Source organism: Zonotrichia leucophrys, chromosome 3, assembly GCF_028769735.1.
Source record: "Zonotrichia leucophrys gambelii isolate GWCS_2022_RI chromosome 3, RI_Zleu_2.0, whole genome shotgun sequence".
Classification (NCBI taxonomy): domain Eukaryota; kingdom Metazoa; phylum Chordata; class Aves; order Passeriformes; family Passerellidae; genus Zonotrichia; species Zonotrichia leucophrys.
The window spans coordinates 101,643,788-101,669,614 of NC_088172.1; the positions used below are offsets into that span (position 1 = coordinate 101,643,788).

The following is a 25,827-nucleotide window of genomic DNA, read 5'->3' on the forward strand; positions in this document are numbered from 1 at the left end:
GCCCGCGTGAGGGGCCGCCGGTGCCGCTCCCCGCGCGTCCCGGTGCCCGCGGGAGCCGCCGGAGCGTCCCGGAAATAATGTGGATATCGGGGCCCCATGTCGGACCACTGTGACGAGAGGGCGACGATGATTGCGGCCGGCGACCTGCAGGAGTTCGCGCCGCGGGGCCGCGAGCAGAGCCGGCGGCACCCGAGCGCCCTGAGCCTGCAGCTGCGGCGGCTGCAGCCCGCGCCGGAGCTCTGCTCCTCCGACGGCGCCGCGGGGCTCGTGGGCTCCCTCCGAGAGGTCACCATCCACGACCGGCACCGGGTACGGGCCTGGCTGAGCCGGGGGTTGGGAGGGAAGGGAACTTAAAGCCCATGCGGTTCCCGCCCGCCGCCGTGAGCTGGGACAGCTTCCAGCAGAGCGGGTTGTTCCAAGCCTTCTCCAGGCTGGCCTTGACTTCCAGGGATGGGGCAGCCTCTGCCAGGGCCTCAGCACCCTCCCAGAGGAGAATTTCTTCCCAGTGTCCCATCTAACCTTGTCCTCTGGCAGCAGGAAGCCATTTCCCCTGTCCTGTCAATCCAGACTCGTGTCCGAGCCCCACTCCAGCTCTCTTGAAGCCCCTTTGGGCGCTGGAAGGGGTTTAAGGTCTCCTTGGAGGCTTCTCTTCTCCAGGTGAACATCCCCAGCTCTGATGGAGATCGAGCCTAAGATTGGATCCATCCATATCCCAGCTCCTCTCTGAGAAGGAGTTTGGGGAGCAAGGGGTTCACTCTAAATCTCAGAACTCTACAAAGGGTCTCCCTTACCCATTCCTCCCTGGCTTCCATCAAAATAAATCTAAATGGATCCTGATTGTCCTTTACTGTGGAATGCCAGGGTTTTTTGGGTTGGAAGGGATCTTATGGATCATCCCATTCCGTCCCCTGCCATGATCAAGGACACCTTCCACTATCCCAGGATGCTCCAAGCCCCATCCATCCTGGCCTGGGACTCTTCCAGGGGCAGAGCAGCCACAACTTCTCAGTGCCAGCACCTCGTAACTGTCCAAACTCATCACACCCATGGCTCTTGTGGCTTTCCCTTGACAAACCTCTGTTTTCCAGGAAAGCTGGCAGCTGAGGAAGGGCATCAGTGATGTTGGGGAGGAGGTGGACTATGACGAGGAGCTGTACGTGGCCAGCAACGTGGTCATCTGGAGCAAGGGCAGCAGAAGCCAAGCGTCCGCCGTGTACAAGGCATTCACCGTTGACAGTCCTGTCCTGCAGGTACAGAAATGTGGGAGAAGGGCACCGAGGGAACCCACAGACCCTTCCCAGACAGGGAACACGGGAAGGTGAGGTTGTGTGGGAACATCTCATTTTGGAAAACTAATGATGCTGTGTTGGGTTTCAGGCCTTGTGGTGTGACTTCATTATCCCCCAGGAAAAGTTGGAAAAAGCTGATGGTGAGTGTCCTGCTTCTCGTGCTGCTGGGCAAATGCTCAGAGCTCAGCTCCCTTGGCTTGGAATCATGGAATTGTTTAGGTTGGGAAAGCCCTCAGAGACCGCCCGGTCCAGCTGTTGCCAAAACCACATCCCCAAGTGCCACATCCATGTGGCTTTTATAGCCCTGTGCCTGCGTCAGGCCTGGATACTCTTTTGGGGAAGAGATTTTCCCAATATCCACCCTGAATCTCCCCTAGTGCAACTTGGGGCTGTTTCCTCTCATCCTGTCCCTTGTTCCCTGGGAGCAGAGCCTGACCCCCACCTGGCTGCACCCTCCTGTCAGGGGAGTTGTGCAGCGCCAGAAGGTCTCCCCTGAGCCTTCTTTTCTCCAGACTGAGCTTTCTCAGCCAGTCCTTGTTTTCTAGCCCCTTCCAAGCTCCATTCCCTTCTCTGGACACACTCCAGGAGCTCATTCACCACCACTTGATATGTCAGAATTTACTTTTTGTGTATAAGGGATGTCTGAAACAGAGTGAAACTTCACTGTATAACTGTTTTGTTCCTTCCTTTCCAGTGCCAGGCAGCGAGGAAACAGTGGAGAAATGCATCTGCATTTTGCAGAATTCCTGCATAAACGTGCACAGCATGGAGGGGAAGGATTACATCGCTGCTCTGCCTTTCCAGGTAACTTCTGCCACGCTTTTTTAACATTTTGCTTCACATTTATGTTTCCCTGCTCTGCATAAAAAGCCTGAACATCTTATTTTCCTATAAGACATCATCAACACAGCACATGGTTGATTTTTTATCCCACCATAAATCCATATTTTTTTTATAGGTTGCAAATGTCTGGCCAACCAAGTATGGGTTGTTGTTTGAGCGCAGCAGTTCTTCCCATGAGGTGCCTCCAAGTCCACCCAGGTATGGGATGAGGAATTGGGGTGGTTTCCTGTTGGATAATCTAATAAGGAATGGAGGAGTTGGAGGGCAGTGGTGAAAGATCCGTGTGTTTCTGATGGGAAAAGGTAAAATTGGGTGGAAAAGGAGGAAGTTGTGTTTGACCCCTCCATGGAAGCATTCAAGGACAGCTTGGATGGGGCTTGGAGCAGCCTGGGATAGTGGAAGTGTCCCTGCCCATGGCAGGGGGGGAGATGGGATAATTTTAAGATCCCTTCCTACCCAAACCATTCTGGGATTTTATTGATGTGCTTCTTCCAGTTCTTTTTATCCCATCCCGGTGACTCTGAGTGAGCACACTCAAAACTGAGTGTTAAAACAATCTGGGAGTGCTGGTCCTGGGAATAGGATCTGGGAGGCACCAGCCTGATTCCATTGAGGTTTGTGCTAGGAATTGATTCCAGGCTGTCATGGAAGAGTAACTGAGGGATTGTTATCAAGGCATTTTCTCTCAGCTGCAGGATCCCATTTCCTCTTTTGTGGGCATCCCATCCCATTCCCTGTAGGCTGAGGCTCCCAGCCCCTGTGGAAGCCCCTCTGTGGATCCCAAAGGAAGCAGTTGGACAATGCACTGATGAGCAGCTTTCATCCCCTCTTTTGGGTTTTCCCCTGGGATTCTCTAGTCCTCAGAAGAGCTGGGATTAGGCATAGAGATCCTGAAAAGTCGAGTCCGCTCAGTGAATCCAACAAGCTTTTTGAGATGGGATCTGTGTGCCTGCTGTCACATCCCAGGCTCTGATTTGTCTGCCTTTTCCCTAGGGAGCCTTTGCCGACCATGTTCAGCATGCTGCACCCCCTGGATGAGATCGCCCCTCTGGTCTGCAAGTCTGGAGGTACACTGGGTGTCCCTGGAGTCCCTCGGGGTGGCAGCAAATCCCAGAGTGTCCCTGTAGCACAACATTCGGGAAGAGTCACTTCCAAGGACGCAGTTAGAGTGGCTGCACGAACAGGGAGGCTGCCCAGGGGAGAAACCCAGAGTGTGGAAGGGAGAGAGAGTGTGTGAGATGAGAGTATCATGGTGGGGCTGATCCTTTGGGATGCATCCCTGTTTTCCAGGAGTGTTTGGGTCGTGCCGGGTGCAGTACGTGGCTGACCCCACGCTGAGGATCGTGTTCCTCAGCGCTGAGCCTTCCATTGTGATGACCTACGACACTGTGCAGAGCTTACACACAGTCTGGGCCCTCAGGAGAGTCAAGCCAGAGGTACACATTCCCTGGGGAATGAAGATCCCTGGAAAACAGCTCTGTGCATTTCCAGGCCCTTATGTGTGTTAGGAATGGCTGGGATTTGGGATTTGTTTCATTTATAAGAGTAAGATATCTAATGAGGCTGGTTCTTTTGGTTTTTAAGGAAATTTTTCCATGGATTTGCCTGGAGCAGGGGGATCACGGGGTGGTGATGGTCATGGATTATGTTATTAACATATTATTCCATACATTGGACCAGAAGGCTTAGGAAAAGTGGAAAGTCACTTAGTGCCATGAAAACTTTGACAGTGAGGGTTGTGAGGCCCTGGCAGAGTTTCCCAGAGAATCTGTGGCTGCTCCATTCCTGGAAATGTCCCAGGTTGGACAGGGCTTGGGATAGGGGAGGGCGTTCCCATGGCAGAGGGTGGAACTGGCTGGGCACTAAGGTCTTTTCCAACCAAATCCTGTGATTTTGTGAAAAAAAAAAACAAACATTGGAGCAGTTTCTGTGGGAGGGGAAGAGCAGGGTTGATGGGATTAACTCAGTAGGCTGAGCATGAATTTATAACACATAACTGATGGGAAAAGCTGTTGGAAAAGCCTCTCCCTGGCTATCCTTGCCCACATGCCATCGTTTTTCCTCCCAGGAGCAGAGCCTGGTGCTGAAATTCCCAGATCAGGGGGGCACCCCCCAGCACATGGCCACCAGCAGCTCCCTGACCGCTCATCTCCGCAGCCTCTCCAAAGGAGACTCCCCTGGGGGCTCCCCCTTCCAGAACTACTCCTCCATCCACAGCCAGAGCAGATCCAGCTCCTCTCCCAACCTGCAATCCCGCTCTCCCACCATCTCCAACATGGCAGCTTTGAGGTGAGCACCCACAGCAAATCCCAAAGGATGGCACCCATGGAATAGCATGGACACTTTTTGCTCTCTCTTTCCATCCAAGGCTCTGGTGCCTCTTGTGTTGCAGTACCTGAAACTTCCCTTGGAATGCCCTTCCTGTGGCATTATCCCAGTGGTACAGGAGGGTGGTGCCTGTGCCAGAGCCATGGAGGCTGCTCTGCCATGGATCAAGGAATGTCTGTGGGATGTTTGAATCCCAGGAGTGTTTTGGTCTGGCTTCTCTAAAGAAATTAGAGGGAAGGGGTTGGGAGGGATTTTTGATGGAATGGACCATCTGAAATCCTTTTGAAATCTCATCTGTTGGATTTGGACAGAGATGCCTGGAAAATAATTTGAGAATTGTTTTCCTGTGCTAGAAAACTAAGGGAAATCAACAATGAGCTTTTTCCTGGTTTAGGGTTTGGTTGGGTTTTAAAGTCAGTGGATGAGCTCCCTGGGATTGTCCCTGATTTTGAGAATCCACTTTTTGACTGCATCAATATCTGACTTTTCTGTGATTTTGAAGATCCCCTTCTCATCCGTATCCTGTCTCTGCCTGCAGCCGTTCCCATTCCCCAGCTCTCGGAGTCCATTCCTTCTCTGGAGTGCACAGGTTCAACTTTTCCAGCAGTGCCCAGTCCCCAAGGAGACCCAGCGTTACCCATTCCCCAAATTCCATTGCCAACGACTCCTTCCTCGTGCCGGAGACGGAGCCGATCGTTCCTGAGCTCTGCATCGACCACCTGTGGACAGAAACAGTCCCAAGCATGAGGTCAGCTGGTTTTCTTGGCATGAGAGTTGGGAAGCAGGAATTAAAGTGAAATCACTGCTGATTTGAGTGCTTTTTCTTCATTTGGAGCCATCTTGGAATCTTCATGGACTTGCACTCCCTGATATTTTTTTGGGAAATGGTGCTCCCTAAGGGCCTGCCTGTCTTGCAGAGAACTAAGCACTCAGACCAGTTTTTCCTGGTGTGTTATTCCAGGCTTTCTGAGTGGTTTCATGGAGTCTCCAAAGCAAAGCAGGTTCTAACCTGTGTCTCTTTTCCAGAGAGAAGAATTCCCAGGCATCCAAAGTGTTCATTTCCACCGACCTTTGTGGGCAGAAATTCCTGTGCTTTTTAGTGGAATCCCAGCTCCAGCTGAGGTGAGCATTCCTTGGGGACAGGTGAACCAGGAGAAGCACTCCAGAAATTCCCAGCTGGAAGTACATCAGGGGTTTTAATTAACTAGAAAATTAAAAACAAGTTGATTTATTTTGGGAAAGCAGGGAAAAGGATGAAGGAACCACAAAACTTACAAAAAATTCACTGCACTGTTGGAAGTCTGTGTTTTCTTTCTGTAACAACACCCAGGACAAACCTTTTATGTTTCCTCTTCTCCCTAATCCCTAGGTGTGTAAAATTCCAAGAGAGCAACGATAAATCACAGCTGATCTTTGGCTCTGTCACTAATATTCCAGCAAAGGATGCAGCTCCAGTGGAGGTATTGTTACCTGTGGAATGTCCTTGTCGTGCCTCCTTAATTAGGCACAAGGAGCTGAATGTGCTGCTTGATTATTCCAGGGGATTGACACACTGCTGGTTCTGGAAGGCAGTGGGAATCTGGTGCTTTATTCCGGAGTGGTTCGGGTAAGCGACGCCTGTTCCATCCCTAATTTATGGGCAGTGCTGGAAAGGGAGTTCTGAAGCATCCATAGCATTAATGGGGCAATTAAATAATTTTTGTGGAGGGTATTTTTAGAGAAAAACTGAACTTTTTGTTTCCCTTTTCCACCAAAAAGGTGGGAAAGGTTTTTATTCCTGGCCTTCCTGCTCCATCCCTGACAATGTCCAACCCAATGCCTCGGCCAAGCACTCCCTTGGATAGTGTCAGTACTCCATCCAAGCCTTTGAACAAGCACCTGGGGCCCCTGGAAGAGGTAACAAATAAGGAAATATTCCTTTTTTTGTAATGATCAATGTTTTTTATCTTCTAATGTGACTTTTGCAGTTGAATCTTTCCTTCTTGTTTTGTAAATCCTCTGAATAAACTGCATTTAAAGAAGATTTCTGTGGTGCTGCCCTGTTTATTTATTTCTGTTTGCCATAAACCTTCCAAGGCAGGGATTGGAAAGTTTTATAGTAATTTCCAAGATTCTTGTTAGTACCTCAAACCCAACAATTCTAGCTGTTCTTTGCTCAGATCCACTTTAATTCTGAATTCCACTTCAATTTGAACTCTAAACTGGGCTCGTTTTTCCCACTTTGCAGAGCGTGCTTTTGTCACCAGTTCCGGAATTAAGGGATTCTTCCAAGATCCACGACTCCCCCTACGTTGAGGACTGCACTTTCCAGCAGCTTGGGACTTTCATCCAAGCTCTGAGGGATCCTGTCCACAACAGAGTGACTTTAGTAGGTATTTCCCTGTCATTTGGGGCAACACTTTCGATAACAAAGATTATTTCAAGATCATTCCAAGATTTCCAGTGTTTCACAGAGCTGGCACCTGAATTCCATATCTTAATGTAGCAGAAGCCAAAATTTGGGAATATCTTCACCCACTAAGGAGTTCTGAGTTGATAGAAAATTGTTCTGCCTGCACTTGATGCCTTTCCTGATTTATTTGCACTTTTGTTGGATTTTCCAGGAGCTCAGCAATAACACCATGGTTCGGATCAGTATCCCTGAAATCGCCACCTCGGAATTAGGTAGGGTTCCAAAGCTTTGGGTGGCTTTTGCTTTGCTTGGGGAAGGGCTGAGGTGCCAGTTCAGACACGGCTGGTTTCAGTAATGAGCAAAAAAATGAAAATTTTCCTTATTTTTGTTCCAAATCTGAGGATTTGTGCTCAACTCAGGGAAGAGCTGTCGGAGTTTTGTGGCTTTATTTAGACTTGAAAGCAGGTCCAGCAAGAGGAACCTGTGGAGATTTCCACCACCGATGAAGCAAATCCCAGGAAACCAGAGCTGATGGATGGTTTCCTTCTTTTCCACCAGTGAAAAGATGCCTGCAGGGGCTGAAAGCCATCCTGCCCAAGGAAACAGCTGTGCAGATGTTGGTGAAGTGGTACAACGCCTACAACGCCCCGGGAGGGCCCAGCTACCACTCGGAGTGGAATTTATTTGTCACCTGTCTCATGAACATGATGGGTTACAACACTGAGAGGCTCTGCTGGACACGGAATGTGAGCAAATCCATTCTCCACTTCCAATTTTCAGGCCTGTTTTGCTCTGTCTTTGTCATGAGGAACATTTACAGGGTGCTTGTTATAAAAATAAATGATGAAGATTTGATTCCACCTCAACGCGTAACACTGCTGTATTAAATTTGGTTAATCTCATCCATAATAAATCGATTCTGAGTTTAAACACAGGTCACAGCTCAGATTGTTGTTTCCTAAAGAAGATTTTGTATTTCTGGGGTTTGTTCAGCAAATCCAGAAATGCCTCAAGTCACATCATGTCCTACTTGGCTTGAGTTCAGATGTTGTGATTCACCTAGGAAACCTTGGTTCCAAAGAAATCACAAGAAACCCTGGTTCCTAAGAAATCACAAAGAAACCTCTTTATTTAACTTTTCTATTTATTTCTTCTATTTTTATTTCTTTTTCTTTAATTTGTTGCAGCTCGATTTTGAAGGATCACTCTCCCCAGTCATTGCTCCAAAGAAGGCAAGGCCATCAGAAACTGGGTCAGATGAGGTAAGAAATGGTTCCCTCTGTTACATTTGGATTGGTTTTTAGGGAAAAAATTCCTCTGTAACAGTGATTTGGAATTACCTTTCTGGAAATTATTTTCACCATGGATCCTCTGTCTTTCTTTCCTGTTTCTTTGCCCTAGGACTGGGAATATCTCCTGAGCTCTGACTACCACAGGAATTTCGAGTCTCACCCCATTGCCAAAGCTCTGCGCCTGGACCCTCTGGAAGTTTCAGCTTCCAGGGATGACTTTTCCCAGAGCCTCAGTTTGGATTCCTCCACCCTCCTTTTCTCCCACATTCCTGCCATTTTCTTTGTTCTCCACCTCATCTATGAGGAGCTCAAACTGAACAGTCTGATGGGAGAAGGACTCCGCTCCCTCGTGGTTCTCCTGGTTCAGCTGGCCAGGTATTCCCACTGGAAAATCATTTCTTTTGGTGGGATTGCCCAAACGGGAGCAAACTTGCCCTGTATTTGAAGGAAAGGAATATTTAAAACCTTTCCTATTTGTTCCATGGCTCCAGATTCTCCCCCAGTAGCAGCAACTGCCCAAAGGTGGCATCTAGGAGGTTGGAATGGCTTTTTCCCAGTCTGTGACTCCCCTCTCTCTCATTCCAGGGATTTGAAACTGGAAGCTTACATGGATTATTACTACAGGGACTACCCAGCCCTTGTCAAAACCTCCAGGCAGACCTGCATAATTGACCAGGGTGAGTTTAAGCCTTTGGCTATTCCGTGATACTTGGGTATTCCCTTTGTTTTTAACATTATCCTCATTCTGGAGGATTATCCCCTACTTATTCCTTTGAGATCATTCTTCTTCCTTAAATAGATGCCTTGAGCTTTCCTTCCTGTCATAAAATCCCATCTGAAAATGGGATTTTGTCATAATGTCATAAAATCCATGAGGGATCCGTGACATTTTGTGGGGAGGTGCTGGATTTTTGTTGTTGAAGGAGTTGGGAATGGTGAGGAATTCTTGTGCCTTTTCCCTGAGCTCATCATCCTTGCTGTTCATCTTAAGTCCAAACAGGTTTCATGCTCCATCCCTCCTTTTTTTCTGCTGAGCCTCCAAGTATCTTCCAGTGGCTGAGTTCCTGCCTGAAGGGAGAGGGAGTGCAGCCTTATCCCTACTTACCAGGGATCTGTGAAAGGAGCAAACTGGTGGTACTGGTGAGTCCTGGGAGACAGGGAATACAGGGAATGTGCCTTGTTCTGCCAGCACTGCCCTGTGGGCAGGGCTTGCTCCAGCTGCTGAATTTCCTGGGAGTGAAACATCCCTGAAGGAAGGTGAAATAACAGAGGGATTCATTTACTGGATGTATTGAAGCCGAGCAGCTTCACCACTTGTGTGTTTTTCTGTGGTTTGTGCAAAGTAATAATGGAACTTGGAATTATCTGTGTTTTGGGAATGAGAATTCCCCATTTTTCTTCTTGGGCATGCCCCAACATCAGTGTTTACTCCTGTGAGTGCTGATGGTATCTCCTGGTCAACATCACTTCCTTACTCATTGATGGGAAAACCCTTCCAGCTGGGAGCAGAGGTGTCAAGCCTGAGGTGCCTAAGGAGAAAAACAGGGAAGAATAAGCCAGGATCTATTTTCCTCCTCTCTCTGCCTGATCTGCCCTTGCAGAGCTCAGTTAAAATATCTTCATAAAGCCCACAAAGTCATTTTACCTGGATGTGATTTTTCCCAGAATTTTCAAAATGTAGTGACCGATCCCTTGGATTTTGCTGGCTGGACCCAACAGCTTTTCACTTGGAACCTTCACAAAATATCCAAGATGTGGAGGAGACAAGTGGAAAAGGGTGTCTACAAACAGTGTGTGTGTCCTGCAGTAGAAAGGGAATGTGAGAAACACAAGAAGGATAACTGGGAACATGTTTTTCTGTTGGGATGATATTTATATTTTATCTCTGAAGCAATGAGGGAAAATTCAGTGCATTGTTTCGGGGTGGGTTTTTTCACCCCCAAAGTTTAAAGCTTCAAAGTTTGTTGTTGTTCAGTTGTTTCAGTCTCCTTTCCCCCACAATACTGGAGGAATTGTGGGGAACAACCTGCAACCTGCCCCACTTCTGAGGTTGTATTGCAGTTACTTCCTGCCTGTTTTCCTGGGAAGCAAAGGAATATCAGGAATATAACCCCAAATATATCAGGAATATAACCCCAAAATGACTTTTTTTGGTGTCTCTCCTCCCCAGAGTGTGGCTCTGTACATCCTTGGGGATGAGAGCGCTGTGCTGAACGAAGCCTCCCATTATTTGTACAAGATCACATCAGGTAAGGATGCTTTGACTCCATCCTGGGAGTGCCCTGAGCTTGGAAAACACGGAATTAACACAGCCTTGTCTTTCCTAGGCCAGCGGAAGCAGCAGATGGAGCAGGATGACAATCGGTATGGAAACTTTCTTGGTGTTGTTCTACTGAGTTTGTGACTTCCTGCTGACTTCTGGATGAGCTTTTATTGGCTTCTCCTTAATTTTCCAGGTGCAATTTCAAATCCAGCACTTCTGTTTCCAGCCTGGCTGAAAAATTGGTCCTTTGGATGACCAGCGTTGGTAAGAGCGGAACAACAACATTCCCAAATAACAATGTGCTTGGATAACAGCAAGCACTCTTTGTCTGGGGTTGATAACACTTATTTGGGGTTATTTTTGCCTCTTTAATTTTAAGGTTTCACCTTGAGGGATCTGGAATCTCTTCCCTTTGGCGTGGCCCTTCCCATCCGGGATGCCATCTACCAGTGCCGGGAGCAGCCGTCCTCGGACTGGCCGGAAGCCGTGTGCCTCCTCATCGGCCGCCAGGATTTGTCCAAGCAGGCCTGGGAAGGGAGCCTGCAGAAGGGAAAATCCGTGAGTATGGCCACAAAGGGATCTCCCAATCCCAGGGTTTGGGCACAGCAGGCAGCTCTGGGATTTCCGGCTTAATTCCCAAACTGAAGGTGACAAAATGGAGGATTTACGTGTGCAAGGGTTTTGGTGTGAAAAGCAACATCCAGCAGGGATGGGTAATCATGGATAGCTGGGAAAAAAACTCAAGATAAATCACATTTTTAAATTCAGACAAAAGTTTTACCTCCAGAGCTGTTGGATTCCTCCTCCTCCCATTTTTTGGTGCTTTCTCCAGAGGCTCTGCCATCAAGCCATGGCAGAAGGAGAAGGAAGTGGGTATTTGTCAGAGGCTTATAGTGTTGGCATGGCTGGCATCCTCCTTTCCACTAGAAGAGCTGGATTTGGAAGTACACTTGCCATATTCTCTTTTTTTCCCCAAAAAAGGTTTCGTTGTTTGTATCCTGAGGTAAAATGATTTTAAAAACAGTGTGGTGTTTTTCTCTTCAACATTTTTTTCTGATGGTGGCTATCACCAGCATCCCAAGGAATTGTTTCTCACTGAAATGTCCTTTGTTGAAAGCCAAAATTCTTCTTAAGGCTGGCATAAAACCCCATCATGGCAGAAGATTGGAGCCTTTTCCAAAGTCAGGAATTGGAATTGAAATCTCAAGTCCATCTTGGTCAGGATCCTTTTTTGCTGTCTCAGCTTTGGAAGAGACATTAAAGTTATTCCAGTTCTCTGCAGCAAAGGCTTTATGACTAATTGCATATAAAAACTGTAATTAATTTGGCAGAAAGGTTAATTAACTCCAGGTCAGACCCCACCTGCCACCACACGAAAAATCCTTTTTGTTTGCTGCTGGTGGAAGCTGTGCCCAACCGAAACCCTCACGAATCATCGAAAATGATGATAAATTTGATTTTATCACTGACTTTATAACAATGCCTCGAATTGATGTGACCTTAAAAGGCCAAAGTGAGCTTCAAACCCCAAATTGTTTGTCATTTCTCAGGAGGGCCGGGTGGAGTTTCCTGTTTCAGAACGGACGCTGCAGCTCTGGGTGGTGCAGTTGTGTGTTGAGATTGAGCGTGGATTTACCAGAAGAAATTGGGTTTCATTCATCAGCTCTTCATTTAGTTGTCTTCCAGGGGCCACATGTTCCCAGAGAACCACGGGAAGATCTGTTCCCTTTGGGTCCTCTCTTCACTTGTGTGATGTCAGCAGAGTTTTAGAAAAGCATTTCTTAAATCTCTCCTGGGAAAAGGGTTTTCCAAGAGTGCTCCTAAGCTCTGGTGCTTTTCTGGTCATGTGTAGAAGTTCCAAATCCATTCTGGTGCTGTGATGAATCCCAAGTCTTCTGATAGTGAGGAATTTTGGGATTTTCTGCTGTGCAGGCTGCTTTAATGGGTAATTTGCTTTTCAAGGTGGTTGTGGAGGGAATCCAAATTGATGTGTGAAAACACCAACACTTTGAAAAATAACACATGGTTTTTGGAGCAGAATCTGCAGAGCAGCAGCTCTGGTTGGACTCATCACAAATTGGGATAATCACAAACTGGGCTGATGGAGTAGGCAGGGAAAGGAAGACCCATTCCTACAACTGCTCCAAAACAAGGAAAGATTTTGAAAGGACAAGAACTTCATCACACATCACCTCCTCAATGCATTTGAGGTGTCATATCCTCTTGTCTTTAGTTATTTATCCCATTTGGTTCTGCAAAACGACTTGATTTCCATCTTTGGAAATCCTCCAGGCCTTTAAATTCCTGTAAGGAGCATTGGAATGCTGTGACCCTCCATCAGTGTGTCCATCCCTTCTGTGTACAGACCCATCACATTGTGCTGGCTGAGTTCAGGCTGTGGTGCCTTCCTGACACTTTTCCCCCCCTGGAATTGTCTTTTTTCCCTTTCCCTTGCAGTCCGTGGGCACGGTGCCGTCCTCGGACATTCCGTCGGCCGCCGAGTCGGAGGAGGATGAGGATGGCATGAACGACATGAACGAGGAGGTGATGTCCCTGATCTGGAGCGAGGACCTGCGGGTGCAGGAGGTCCGGAGGCTCCTGCAGAGCGCCCGGCCCGTCCGCGTCAACGTGGTGCAGATGCCAGAGGCCAGTGACCACGAGTACATCGAGGAGAAGGAAAACAGGTAGGGAGTCCTGGAAACACGGAATGCCTTGGCTTGGCTTGGGTCTCGAAGGACCTTAAAGCTCGTCTCATTCCAAGCTCTGCCGTGGCCATGGACACCTTCCACTATCCCAGGTTGTTCCAAGCCCCATCCAATGTGGCCTTGGAAATTTCTCCATTTCCAGCTGTTTCATTCAGCTGAAAGGTTGTGGGGATATTTTTGGAGGCTCAGAATCTAATTACAACAAAACCCCATAATCCAAGTCTTTGGAGCTCCATGGATCAAAGCTCTGCTGTCTTGGAGTAGGGTGCTCTTGGGAAGGACAGACAGCACATTGAGGTCAGTTGGGTTTGAAGGGATTTTGTAGCAGTTTGTTCTGCCCAAAAAATGTGAAATATAAGCAGGACCTACTCTGTAGAGACCAAACCATCCATGCCCTGCCCAAAGCTGGAGAACCCTTTATGACAGGCTGCTCTTGAGACAGGGGACCTTGGAATTCCACAGAAAGCACATTCACTGTCCCATGCCATTCCTTTGAAACCTGTGTCCAGTGGCCTCGATTATCCCTGTCCTGCTTTATTCAATTTGGGGGGAGTAAAAAACCTCTTCTTTAAAAACCAAATTGAAAAGCAAACCTGAGAACCGTTACCATGCAGCATTCACGGTTCTGAATCTGACCTAGGGAGCTGAGTAATCTGAGGAGTTTAGAAAGTGTTTCCAGACTAATTCATAGAGAATGCATTCTTGGAAGCACCTTTTCACCTCTGTACGCGAGTTATTACTCGACGTTATCACCACTCATAGCAGGATCCCACAGGGCAACCACTTTCACTTGACTTTTTCCCCTCACCTCGCTTCCAGCACGGCTGGGAAGTGTCTGTGGAATGGATTTATTGAACCAACTTAAAGGGAAAAATAGTGCCAGGTTCCAATAGCTAAAAGGTATCTTGGAGATGAACCTTGTAAGGAGCAAACATTTGGTTCAAAAGGAGAAGGAAAGAGCCACAGTGAGGGGAAAATGGTTCTGTCCAGTGCCTGTTGTTTGTGGGTGTTTATATTTGGGAAATTTTTCCATGTCATTTTTGGATTCACCTCCCCACCAACCAGGTTGCTGCAGCTGTGCCAGCGAACCATGGCACTCCCAGTTGGACGAGGAATGTTCACCCTGTTCTCCTACCATCCTGTGCCAACGGAGCAGCTGCCCATCCCTAAGCTGAACCTCACTGGTACGTTGGTCAGGGGTTCCTTCCAAGTCCATCCCAGAGCAGGATGGGCTTTCTTCCAGCTGTTATCCCTTTACAGTAATTTTTATGGCATCTTCTCCACCAAGAATTTCATGGCTCAAGTGTGGGTTTTGTGAGGAAGCAGCTCCTTTGGGCTTTGAATCTGCCACCTAGAGTGGTGGGAGATCCTTCTGGAATGGTCAGGGCCAGTGTTATCAAACACTGAAACCCTTTATTAGGTGCAGAAGGAGGGAGAAGTGGAAAAATGGCCTAAGCAGTGCTGGGGTCATACAGGATGGAGATCCTGCAAAGGGCTGTCCTGACATTCCTGAGCAGAGCTGTTCAGAGCTGCTCCCTCCCTTGGCCCTGGATGAAGAGCTTGGCTTTTCCTGACCCTGTTCCCCCCTCTGCCACGGCAGGCCGTGCCCCTCCCAGGAACACCACTGTGGACCTGAACAGCGGGAACATCGATGTTCCCCCCAACATGGCCTGCTGGGCCAGCTTCCACAACGGCGTGGCCGCCGGCCTGAAGATCGCTCCCGCTTCCCAGATCGACTCCGCCTGGATCGTCTACAACAAGCCCAAAATCGCCGAGCTGGCCAACGAGTACGCCGGCTTCCTCATGGCCCTGGGCCTCAACGGGCACCTCACCAAGCTGGCCACCCTCAACATCCACGACTACCTGACCAAGGTGAGGAATTCTGGCGCATCCGAGAGGCAGATCCCGGTGGGATTGGATTCTGTAGGCAAAACAAGGAAGGTTTCTTTGAACTGCTGCTGCGTTGGAAGTTTCTTGGTGTGGGAGAATGTCTGAGTTGCTTCGTTATGGTTGTGGTGCATGGTTTGGGTTGGGTTGGAAGGATCCTTTCTCAATGTGAGGAAGGACTACTTTCCAAGGAAGTGATGGAGAGCCGGCTGTCCAGGGAGGGCATGGAGCCTCCGAATAACTCCATTCCAAACCCACCTGGATGCATTCCCTGAGTGAGCAGGGGGGATAGGCTGGATGATCTCGAGATCCCTTCCAATCCTAAATATTCTGGGGTTCCGCAGAATGAATGGAACCTCCATTTCCATTCAAAGATTTCCAGCAGTGTTACCGCGAGACCTCTCCACCCCGCACACAGACCCTTGGGATAGGCCAGTGGAACACTGGGACGGGGATTTTCCCATTCCTCACTGGGAATGTGCCTTGCTGCTCCTTGTCCCCTTGCCCAGGGCCACGAGATGACGAGCATCGGGCTCCTGCTCGGCGTCTCCGCTGCCAAGCTGGGCACCATGGACATGTCCATCACCCGCCTGCTGAGCATCCACATCCCTGCCCTGCTGCCTCCCACCTCCACGGAGCTGGATGTGCCCCACAACGTCCAGGTGGCTGCCGTGGTGGGGATAGGCCTGGTCTACCAGGGCACTGCCCACAGGCACACTGCCGAGGTGCTGCTGGCTGAGATAGGTGGGTGCCAACACTGGAAAAACGGGATGAGGGCTGGGATGGTGACTGTGCACCAGGGAGTTGGGATTGTAACCTTGGCACCTTTTCCCACCACATTTTCTTCCCATTTTTCCAAACCTCATGGTCCCTCTTGGGAGCTTGTGCAGCATAAAAAGGAAAGTCGCTGGGTTTAGGAAAAGAAACGTGGCAGCTTCATTACTGTTCCTACTTCTTCCACCTGGAAATTTGGTGTCCTAAATTCCCCTGTTTGGAATTTTAAGGGTTTTTGACCACTAGGCCTTAAGAGCTGATGTGAGCAGCAGATTTGTGATCTCACTTGTGCTCTCATTCTGAGTTAATTTGTAACAGCTTTTCTCCATGTTTACATGGGAACTATACTTGGAGACTGTGTGGTTTGTTTAACAGGGAATGGGATAAATTTTAAGGGTGAGATTGTTGTGTTTCTAGAAATTGGATATGTGCAATCCTTTTTTAGCAACCGCATTTGGATTGGTTCAGGATCTTAAAGTATCCTCAGTTAAACTTGGCGTTTTCACCATGGCTCTAAACTCCAACCATAACATTTAGGAGGGAGTTGATATTTGGGAGTGGACGGATGAACTGCCAGCTCCTTGCCATTCCAATGAGGACTTCCCTAAGGAGGGACAGATCATTTTTTTTCTCCTTTCAGTAGGAATTAAGCAATAAGCTGGAATTTTCAAAGGTGAATTTTGCTGGTTTGGTTTCTCCAGGGCGTCCCCCCGGCCCAGAAATGGAATATTGCACAGACAGAGAGTCCTATTCCCTGGCATCAGGGCTGGCCTTGGGAATGGTGTGCCTTGGGGTAAGTCAGGAGACTCATTATCCACTGGGATGGCGTTCCAAGAGCTGTTCCATCCTTGGCTCTCAGCTGCCTGTGGGTTTTTCTCCTAGAGGAAGGCACTTCCATGTTTTCCTTCTTTCCCTTCCTTAGCATGGCAGTAACCTGATTGGGATGTCCGACCTCAACGTTCCCGAGCAGCTCTACCAGTACATGGTGGGGGGACACAGGAGATTCCAGGCAGGAATGCACAGGGAGAAGCACAAATCTCCCAGTTACCAAATCAAGGTACGTGGTGCCGGTGCTGCCACATTTAAGTTGGAATTTTGGGAGGTGTCTCCATGGCTTTGGGAGCATTATTCCCTTCCAAGTGAACCTGTGGGAAGTGTTCCCTGTGTTTTCCCAGGAAGGAGACACCATCAACGTGGATGTGACGTGTCCAGGTGCCACCCTTGCCCTTGCCATGATCTACCTGAAGACCAACAACAGGTATGGACCAGGGAATTCCTGCAGGGTTAAACTGCCCCAGTGTTGGCTCTGCTGAGGTTTGGAATTGCTGGAATGTGACCTGGAAACCCTTTTCTTCTGCCATGCCCTGCAGATCCATTGCCGACTGGCTCAAGGCACCGGACACCATGTATCTGCTGGACTTTGTCAAACCAGAATTCCTTCTGTTGAGGGTAAGATTTTTCTTGGGTTCATTCCTCAGTCTATTTAAATGATGTTTAGGAATTCCAGCCCAACATGCCCATCATCCAGAATCCTTTGCTTCCCAGGCAAGCTCACCCCTTCCAACAATTCCTCCTTATATTGTGGCAGCTTCCTTGTCTTTGGAGACAGAATTTCGGGAGAAATAGATGAAAGACACAATTTATGGGGAATATTACATTAATTTTTTAGGTGTATTTTTATAGCTTTTCCCAATTCCATAGATAATTTTTCTCCCTTTTTCCAGACCCTGGCTCGATGCCTGATTTTGTGGGATGACATCCTGCCCAATTCCAAGTGGGTCAACAGCAACGTGCCTCAGGTGGGTGTTTATTTATGTGTGGTGTGTTTGCTTCTCAATTTCTCACCTGCCTGCATTGTTTTCCATGTGGGTATTTCCACAGTCATGTCAGGAGCACAGGGAAATGAGCATTAACATGGCAGAGGTGACTGTCCCCTGGGATCCATGGATTTAGGAACACCAGGGACTGGAAAGGAGATGATTGAGGAGAGATGGGATTGTTCCAGACACAAAGTGATGTCAGGGAAAGGAAGGGATTAAACTTTTCCCTGCATTGCCAGGTCCAAAACTTCTGCATGGAGTTGAGCATTAGGAATAACTTCCCAGCAGTGGAATCAGTGATATTCCAAGATATTGTATGGAATTTTTAAGACCAAAATGAGCTCAATACCTGTAAGATCTACAGGATGCTGATGGTCTCTGTTGGGGGAAGAAGCTTTTCCTTCCCTCAGACCTGTTTGGTATCACCTGTGAGCTCTTGGTGGCCAAAGTTTCAATGGGTCATCACTTTTCCCTTGGATTTATTCTCCTTCCCTGCTTTTTGCAGATCATAAGAGAGAACATTATCTCTATTCATGCAACAGAGCTGCCTTCCTCTGAAGACCTGAGCTTGGAAACGCTGGCGTGAGTGACATCCCAAAAATCTCCTCCCAGGGAATTTTACTGTCCTGTAAAGGAGAGTTTTGTTATATGGGATATCCTATAAAGGACGAGTCTTCCCTTTTGTTTTTGAGGGATGAAGGGGTTTGTGCTGTGGATTCAGATGAGGAGAAGAGGAGCATTTAGTCGTGTCCTGTTTGTGTTGTTCCTTAGGCAAGCTCACGTCTACATCATCGCCGGAGCCTGTTTGTCCCTGGGATTTCGTTTTGCCGGCTCGGAAAATCTGGCAGCATTTCAGTGCCTGGTGAGAGGAGGGTTATTTGATTCCATTCACTTCCCAGGGAGCTGCCACTCACCTTTTGGATCCATATTCACTGGGCATTCCTTTTCTTTCTAGTACAAATATGCCACGGATTTCCTGAAGTGCTTGTCGGCTCCGACGGCGTCCATAGTAAGTTTTTCCAAGCAAAAAGATGGTTTTGTGTGACCCTCAGCAAAACTTCAATGGGAACAAACCCAGGCCTTTTAATTTCCTGGATTACACATTATATATAGGATGTGGCAGAGCTGCAAATCATTGAAGGATTTTGCTGGCTCTCCCTCCTTCTGGGGAATGAGGTTTTCAAGCTCTGATGTAGAAAGTGGTGGATCATCCCACCTGGAATGTGCCGTTGGCCATGGAATTGTGATGAAACCTCTCTGTTGTGCTTGAAGACAGGTCACTATAACCTGGAAACGTGCCTGAGTGTCCTTCTCCTGGCCCTGGCCATGGTCATGGCCGGCTCTGGGAACCTCAAGGTGCTCCAGCTTTGCCGTTTCATGCACAAGAAGACGGGGGGAGAGATGAACTATGGCTTCCACCTGGCTCACCACATGGCTTTGGGGCTCCTCTTCCTGGGAGGAGGAAGGTAATGGGCCTTTTCCAAAGGCAGATCTCTGCCCTTATTTCCATTTCCTCAATTTCCTTGTTTTTAATATATGGATGCATAAATGCGCCTTCTGTTGGCAGAGAGAGTCTTGTTGCCTTTGTGCACTTTTGGAAATTCCTTTCCTCATCCCACCAAAATAAAACTAAAGGACAATATGGTTTTTTTCTTGCAGATATTCCCTGAGCACTTCCAACTCCTCCATTGCTGCTCTTCTCTGTGCTCTGTACCCTCACTTCCCTGTTCACAGCACGGACAATCGGTAAGGCTTTCGTGGGGATCCCGTTTCCTTCAGCTGAACCATCTTCTCACAAAAGACAAGTGATGGACTTTTACCACAAAATCAATTTTTAGAGGTTCTCCATTAAAAAAAAAAGTGGGAAATGGAAGAAGTAAGTGACAGTGGTAGGGATCTTTGGGCAGTGAGGAAACACCAGCTCTGCTGTGCTGCTGTGGTGAGGCTGCTCCAGTTTGCTCAGCTGGAAAAATTTTTGTAGAAGATCTGTTCATTTATGACCCTTAATTACTTTTGGTTCTGCTCCATTAAGCCCTGTTCTGTTAATTAACCAGTACCACGGCTACACGAGCTGTGTTTGGGTGTGGAGCAGGAGTTGGGTGTCTGGGACCATTCCTGGCCCGTGCTGAGCTCCTGGTCCCACCCCAGGTACCACCTGCAGGCCCTGCGTCACCTGTACGTGCTGGCGGCCGAGCCCAGGCTCCTCACCCCCGTGGACGTGGACACCAACTCCCCCTGCTACGCCCTCATAGAGGTCACCTACAAGGTAACGTGCCTGGCAGGCCCTGAGGAGCTGTGCGATGGACAAACACTCGGATTTATCCCAGTTTTCATTGGAGTGGCCTCCGGTCTTGGGTTTGGTTTCAGGCTGTGGTGGAGACGTGGTGGATTCTGCACAAATGAGTGAAGGGTTGGGCTGAACCCACTCACACCTCAGGTGTGCTTTGGTGGCACCTGGAGAGCAGAAGGGAGGACAGGGAGAGTCACCAGAGTCTTCAGGGGTGTCCTGACTGGCCCAGGCTCTTCTCCCTCTTCAGAAGGATTTCCAAAGGCTCTGAGGGGGCTGGAAGCATTTGTAGCTTTCCAAGCCTTCTCCTGATTTTGAGATAAGCAACGTGGTGTTTCTCCTTGGTGCTTCCATCAGATGTCCTTCAGGGAAGAGTCCTTTCTGTGGGATTTGTTTTATATGGGAGAAGGGAGATGCTCAGAACTGAGTTCTTGGAAATTTTAGGGGGAAGAGGTGCATCTCTGTGGTTCTGGCAAAGAGTTCTCCATGTTTCCATTATAGCTTGCTTCCCAAACCTTCACGTTTTGGCCTTGCCCAGTGTTAGGTGTTCATCCATCCATCCATGGAAAATGCAGCTTGGGAAGTCTAAGTCTGTTTCCAGACATGAATCCTGTGTTTACTTAGGAACAGAACCCCCTGCCTGCTGCCAGGGCAGTTGTTCCCCACAAGGTTCCCTTTTCCTTCCTTTTCCCATGGAAATGAGCTTTTCCAACCCATGGCTGCCGTGGTGTTTTGCAGGGCACGCAGTGGTACGGGGAGGCCACCGAGGAGCTGATGGCACCCACGCTTCTTCCAGAGCTCCACTTACTGAAGCAGGTAGAGGAAATCTCTGTTTTAATGGAAAATCACCTGGATTTTGTGTCACAAATCTCAAGACCTGAGATCTGATGGGTTTTGATTCCTTAGCCTGACTCTGGATGACATTATGATTCCAAAGACAATTCTTTGTCTTCTGTCTTGATCAAGATCTTCCAAGATCTGATGCAGCAGGGAATTCCCTGTAGGAGACACAAACCTCCTCATGAATTTTCTGTGTGGGCAACACTATAAACCAGCCCTGAAAAAAAAAATGTAAAAGCCTCTTAATTCAATGATTCTGGCTATATTTAGTAATAAAATGTTTCTATTGACAGATCAGAGTGAAGGGCCCCCGGTACTGGGAATTATTAATAGATTTAAGCAAGGGAACGACTCATCTCCAGTAAGTGTTTTTAACGCTCAACTGAATCATGACCTTGTAGTAATCGTATTTCATGGTTTTTTTTAAGCCCTCCCACAGCTCTGGGTTTCATCAAGTCACTGTTGTGCATCTGACAGCACTTAAAGGGGTAAAGGAAGAAACTGCAGAGTTGGGTTTCACCCATTGAGGTGAATAATTCATGCAAAAAAACAGGTCGGGGAAAACCTGATAGTAAAACCTGCAGAGACTGGCAGTGGGATGGAGGCACCAGAGAGCAGCTACTACTCATGGTTTTGGTTTGGTTTTGACTGGTGGTGATATCACGTTTCCCTGTTAGACTGTTGGGGACTGTTACAAAGCCCTGTGAAGTGCTTTTTCTCTTGTCACCCCACGTCACAAAAGTGCCACCCGCCCTCGTGACGCGCTCGAAAGGTGGCGGGCAGCTGTGGGAACCAGAGATTTTATCGGAACACAGGGTCTGGGGTGGGGGTGTGGAAATCATTCTCATCTTTGCCCTCCCCAGTGAGGGGTGGGAGAAACCAGCTCAGTCTTTGCTCAGCAGTGGGGTGCTCTTAGGTCACTTACTTGCCATTGATCAATCCCAGAATCATTTAGGTTGGAGAAGACCTCCAAGATAATGAGTCCAATCATTGATTGCCCCCTTGTCAGGTGGAAGGATTAAATTAAGCTCAGTCCATTAGTACAGCGTGGGTTGGGAGGGATTTAAGGATCACCCAGTGCCACCCCTGCTGTGGGCAGGGACACCTTCCACTACCCCAGGTTGCTCCAAACCCCATCCAACCTGGCCTGGAACACTTCCAGGGATGGGGCAGCCACAGCTTCTCTGGGGATCCTGTGCCAGGGCCTCACCACCTTCAGAGGGAAGGAATTCTTCCCAATATCCAGCCTGAATTTCCTCCCTTTGAACCAATTCCATAAATCAGCCCCATTGTGCCGTTCCAGGTCGATCCTTTCCAAGGGTGGCATCCTGTACGTGAAGCTCCGGGCTGGGCAGCTCTCCTACAAGGAGGATCCCATGGGATGGCGCAGCCTCCTGGCACAGACCGTCACCCACCGCAGCTCCGAAGCGCGCGCCTTCAAGGTACTGCTCCCACGGTGCTTCCTGCCAGGAACGCTGCTGAGGGAGGGAATTCTGGGGGCTTTCACAGCAATTCTTGTGTAGGTGCATCTGCATGGGCAGACATGAGTGTTGGACACGTCCTGCCTGTGAAGTGCTTGATCATGGAATCATTTAGGGTGGAAAAGTCCTCCAGGGTCATGGAGTCCAACCTTTACATGGTTGAATCCAAATTTTAGATCATGGAGTTCAGCCTTTAGATCATGGAGCTCAGCCTTTAGATCATGGAGTCCAACCTTCAGATCGTGGAATCCAGCCTTTAGATCATGGAGTCCAACCTTTAGATCATGGAGCTCAGCCTTTAGATCATGGAGCTCAGCCATTAGATCATGGAGTCCAACCTTCAGATCGTGGAATCCAACTTTTAGATTGAATCCAGCCTTTAGATCATTGAATCCAAATTTTAGATCACTGAGTCCAGCCTTTAGGTGATCTATTAAATTGAGCCTTTAAATTGAGTCCAGCTTTTAGATCGTTGACCTTTAGACACGGATTCCAACCTTTGGCATGAGTTCCAGTTTTCTCCCCTGTGTTCTGGACACTTTGGAAATCAGTTGTTGCTACCTTTGTGCACAAATTCAAAAAGTTCACTTTAGGAATGTGTTTTAATCCTTTTTTTTTTTTTTCCAGCCAGAAGCAATTTCCGCTTTCACTTCCGATCCCGCTCTCTTTTCCTTCGCTGATTATTTTTGCAAACCGACTATGGACATGGGCCAGGTAGGATGTGTTGGTGTGGACCAGCACTTACTCCATGGATAAAAACTAGGGAAAACCTGCCTTAAACTCTAGAGCAGAATTTAGCCCTGCAACCAGCAGGAGCAGGGAATATCCTGCAGGATGTTGTGCAATACAAGGATGATCTCTGATTCCTGTTGGTTTGATATCGGGAATTTTGTCCCATTCCTTGAGGAATGCATTTAACAAATCCAGAGAGCCAAGAAGCATTTAGGGGAAGTCACAGAAGGTGTTTTATATGGAATTTCTTATTTAAGGATGCAGTTTAATTATCCCAAGGAAGAAGTCAAGTGGTATCATTAATTATCCCAAATTCCTGTGATGCCACTGCATGGATTAACTTCAGTTAATTAATTCCAGGCAGGAACCTGGAATAAATTGTGCTTGACACCTGTCTTTCTTCAGAAACAGGAAATCCTGGATCTTTTCTCCTCCATCCTTTACGAGTGTGTGACCCAGGAGAATCCGGAGATGCTGCCCACCTACATAGCCATCGACCAGGTAGGAAACTCCTGTTCCTGTTGGAAACAACACTTTTCCCCACTTTTTGGGGGGCACACAGTGGCCATTCCATGTGCTTTTCCAGAGGAGTGAGGGCAGGGCTTGAGGAGTCATTTACTTGTTTCATTCCTGCTCCAATTCCCGCTGCCAGGCCGTGAGGAGGCTGGAAAGGAGGGAAATGTCCGAGACCTTTGAGCTGTGGCAGATGAAGCTGGTGCTGGAATTCTTCAGCTCCCGGAGCCACCAGGAGAGGATGAGCAGGAATCCAACCCGAGGGCTCTTCATGAACTCAGAATTCCTGCCAGTGATGAAGTGCACCATAGATAACACCTTGGATCAGTGGCTTCAAGGTAAGGAGGAATTTCAATCCAAGAATCCTGGAATGGTTTGGGTTGGAAGGGACCTTAAAGACCATCTCATTCCATCCCCTGTTGCTCACCAGGTTCTTGTCGTGCTGATCCAGGTTGATTTCTGCCTCAAAAGTGTGGAAAACTGATGAGGGAAGGGAGGGTGTTTTCAGTGTGGTGTGGAACATTCCCTGGAGAATTTGTGTCTGCCTGGAGTGGTGGGGGTTTTTAGCAGGGAAGGTGATGTTTCCCAGGGAAAATTCCTTCCTCATCTTGCACAGGGAGAATTTTCCCAGAGCAGAAGCAAACGGTGACCCCATCAGGGTGGCCATGGCAGAAGGAAGGAGGTGGGAAAACAACCTCCCAGCCCACCTTCTGTGGGGAATGGAGACTTCAGTGGGATCTGTCTGTGGAAATCCTGCTTCCCAAATGTCACCAAGGGTATTCCTTGTGCCTTGCAGCCGGAGGGGACGTGTCCCTGCATTCCTACCTGAGCGGGCAGGCTCCAGAGGAATCCCAGCTGAGCATGCTGGCGTGCTTCCTGATCTACCACTCTGTGCCCACACCGGGGCAGCTGGCAGCTGGAGGCCTGGAAGGTGAGTCTGGAACTGGGATTTGGGGAAATCCTGGATCCTTCCCCTGGGCAGCTTCTCCTTGCTCTCCAGCTGCCTGGGAATACACCAGTCCTGAGGTTACTGAGGGAAAAGAGAGGCAGCTGGACATTAATTTTGGGAGCTCTGTTCCTTGCTTAGGGCTGGGGCAGAAATGTCACCACATCCGTGAGGGACTGGGGGCCTATCCCAGGAATCCTGTGCTGGCCTCAAATTCCTGTGTCTGGGCATGGAAGATTCCAGTTACCTGTTACACATCTCTTTCTGGGAGTTCTTTCCCTCTGTGTTCTTCCTGGATTTGGGATCTCTTTTCAAAGAGATTTGAGGTCTCCTGTGGAACTTCACTTTCCAACCAGCACACAACAGACGGATCCATGCGATGACACCTCTGGAGCTTCCCCCTCCAATTTTGTGCAAATCTTTGCTCATTTTTACACCCCTTTCCTTTGCTTTGGATGTTTTTAGGGAGCAGGAACTTCTCGGAGCTGCTGCTGAAGCTGAGGAGGCTGCACGTGCCCGTGCGGGCGCTGCTGCGCCTGGCCCCGCTGCTCCTCGGGAATCCCCAGGCCATGGTGCTGTGATCCCACCAGGCTTCCCAAAAATAAATCTCCTCCTTTTTGTACCTTCCCGAACAGCAGACTCGCCCCCAGCTGTGGCAACCACGACCAGGAGTTATTTATAAATTGTTATGAGGAATTTAAAAAAAAAAAAAAAAAAAAGAGCTATAAAAGTGAGGTCATAATAAATTTACTTTTGTAACGAAGGTTTGTTTACAGATGTGTGGTTTCTGTGGGGGATTTGGGAAAGACCTTGGCTGGGAATGGTGCTTTTCCTTGGCTGTATAACTCCTTTGCTTGTGGTGGATCTTATTTCCAGACAATGGAAATAATTCCTGGTTTAAACACTTTGTGTTCCCTCCCTCCATGTGTATCCCCCTGGATGAACTTGGAGCAGGGCTCATTCCTTGTTGGTTCTGGGCAGGGCAGATCTTTAATTTGTCACCAAACACATGGAATTACTCCATAAAAAGCAGCCAGAGGTTGAGGGATTACTCAGCCAGAGCCAAAGGCTTGGATTCTGATTATTGTTGTTCCAAATTTAATCCTGTTCTGTGGGATTTGTGCCAATTTCTCTCTGTTTTTTCCCAAATCCTCAAGGATTTTGCAAAGGGTCAAATGGAGGGAGGAGGACAACCAAGAGTGATTAAAAGTAGGGCAAAAGCAGGAAAATGATGCAAACCTGATTCTTATAAAAACCCAATTTATTGTGTATTAACTGAGGTTTTCCAATTACTTGAGGTGTCCGGAAGGAGGCGGAGCCCGTGCCAAATTCCAACCCTCATCCTTTTTTTTTTAAGCTGTTCAGAAGCTTTTCTAATTCAATAAAAACAGTTTAATTAATTTAATTTATCACGCCTCCTCCACAAGCACCTTTA

At 48.3% G+C, this 25,827-nt stretch overlaps 1 protein-coding gene across 1 annotated transcript; it reads left to right on the plus strand.

Annotated features, from left to right (window-relative positions):
* On the plus strand, window positions 1-25,155 carry ANAPC1 (anaphase promoting complex subunit 1). Its single transcript, XM_064709658.1, has 47 exons — window positions 1-309; window positions 1,089-1,250; window positions 1,378-1,429; window positions 1,984-2,093; window positions 2,248-2,330; window positions 3,126-3,199; window positions 3,423-3,568; window positions 4,201-4,421; window positions 4,999-5,208; window positions 5,487-5,582; window positions 5,830-5,920; window positions 6,001-6,066; window positions 6,219-6,356; window positions 6,688-6,828; window positions 7,064-7,124; window positions 7,411-7,598; window positions 8,040-8,114; window positions 8,254-8,519; window positions 8,730-8,821; window positions 9,136-9,284; window positions 10,315-10,393; window positions 10,472-10,508; window positions 10,601-10,671; window positions 10,787-10,965; window positions 12,865-13,091; window positions 14,178-14,296; window positions 14,713-14,984; window positions 15,509-15,743; window positions 16,475-16,566; window positions 16,696-16,830; window positions 16,949-17,031; window positions 17,144-17,222; window positions 17,498-17,572; window positions 18,099-18,175; window positions 18,365-18,455; window positions 18,549-18,602; window positions 18,866-19,059; window positions 19,253-19,339; window positions 19,742-19,859; window positions 20,619-20,696; window positions 21,014-21,081; window positions 22,024-22,162; window positions 22,829-22,915; window positions 23,339-23,434; window positions 23,586-23,784; window positions 24,243-24,377; window positions 24,858-25,155. Exons 1-47 carry the CDS (start codon window positions 97-99, stop codon window positions 24,971-24,973), a joined length of 5,856 nt encoding a protein of 1,951 aa, XP_064565728.1. The 5' UTR covers window positions 1-96; the 3' UTR covers window positions 24,974-25,155.
* Window positions 25,156-25,827: the final 672 nt, after the last annotated feature.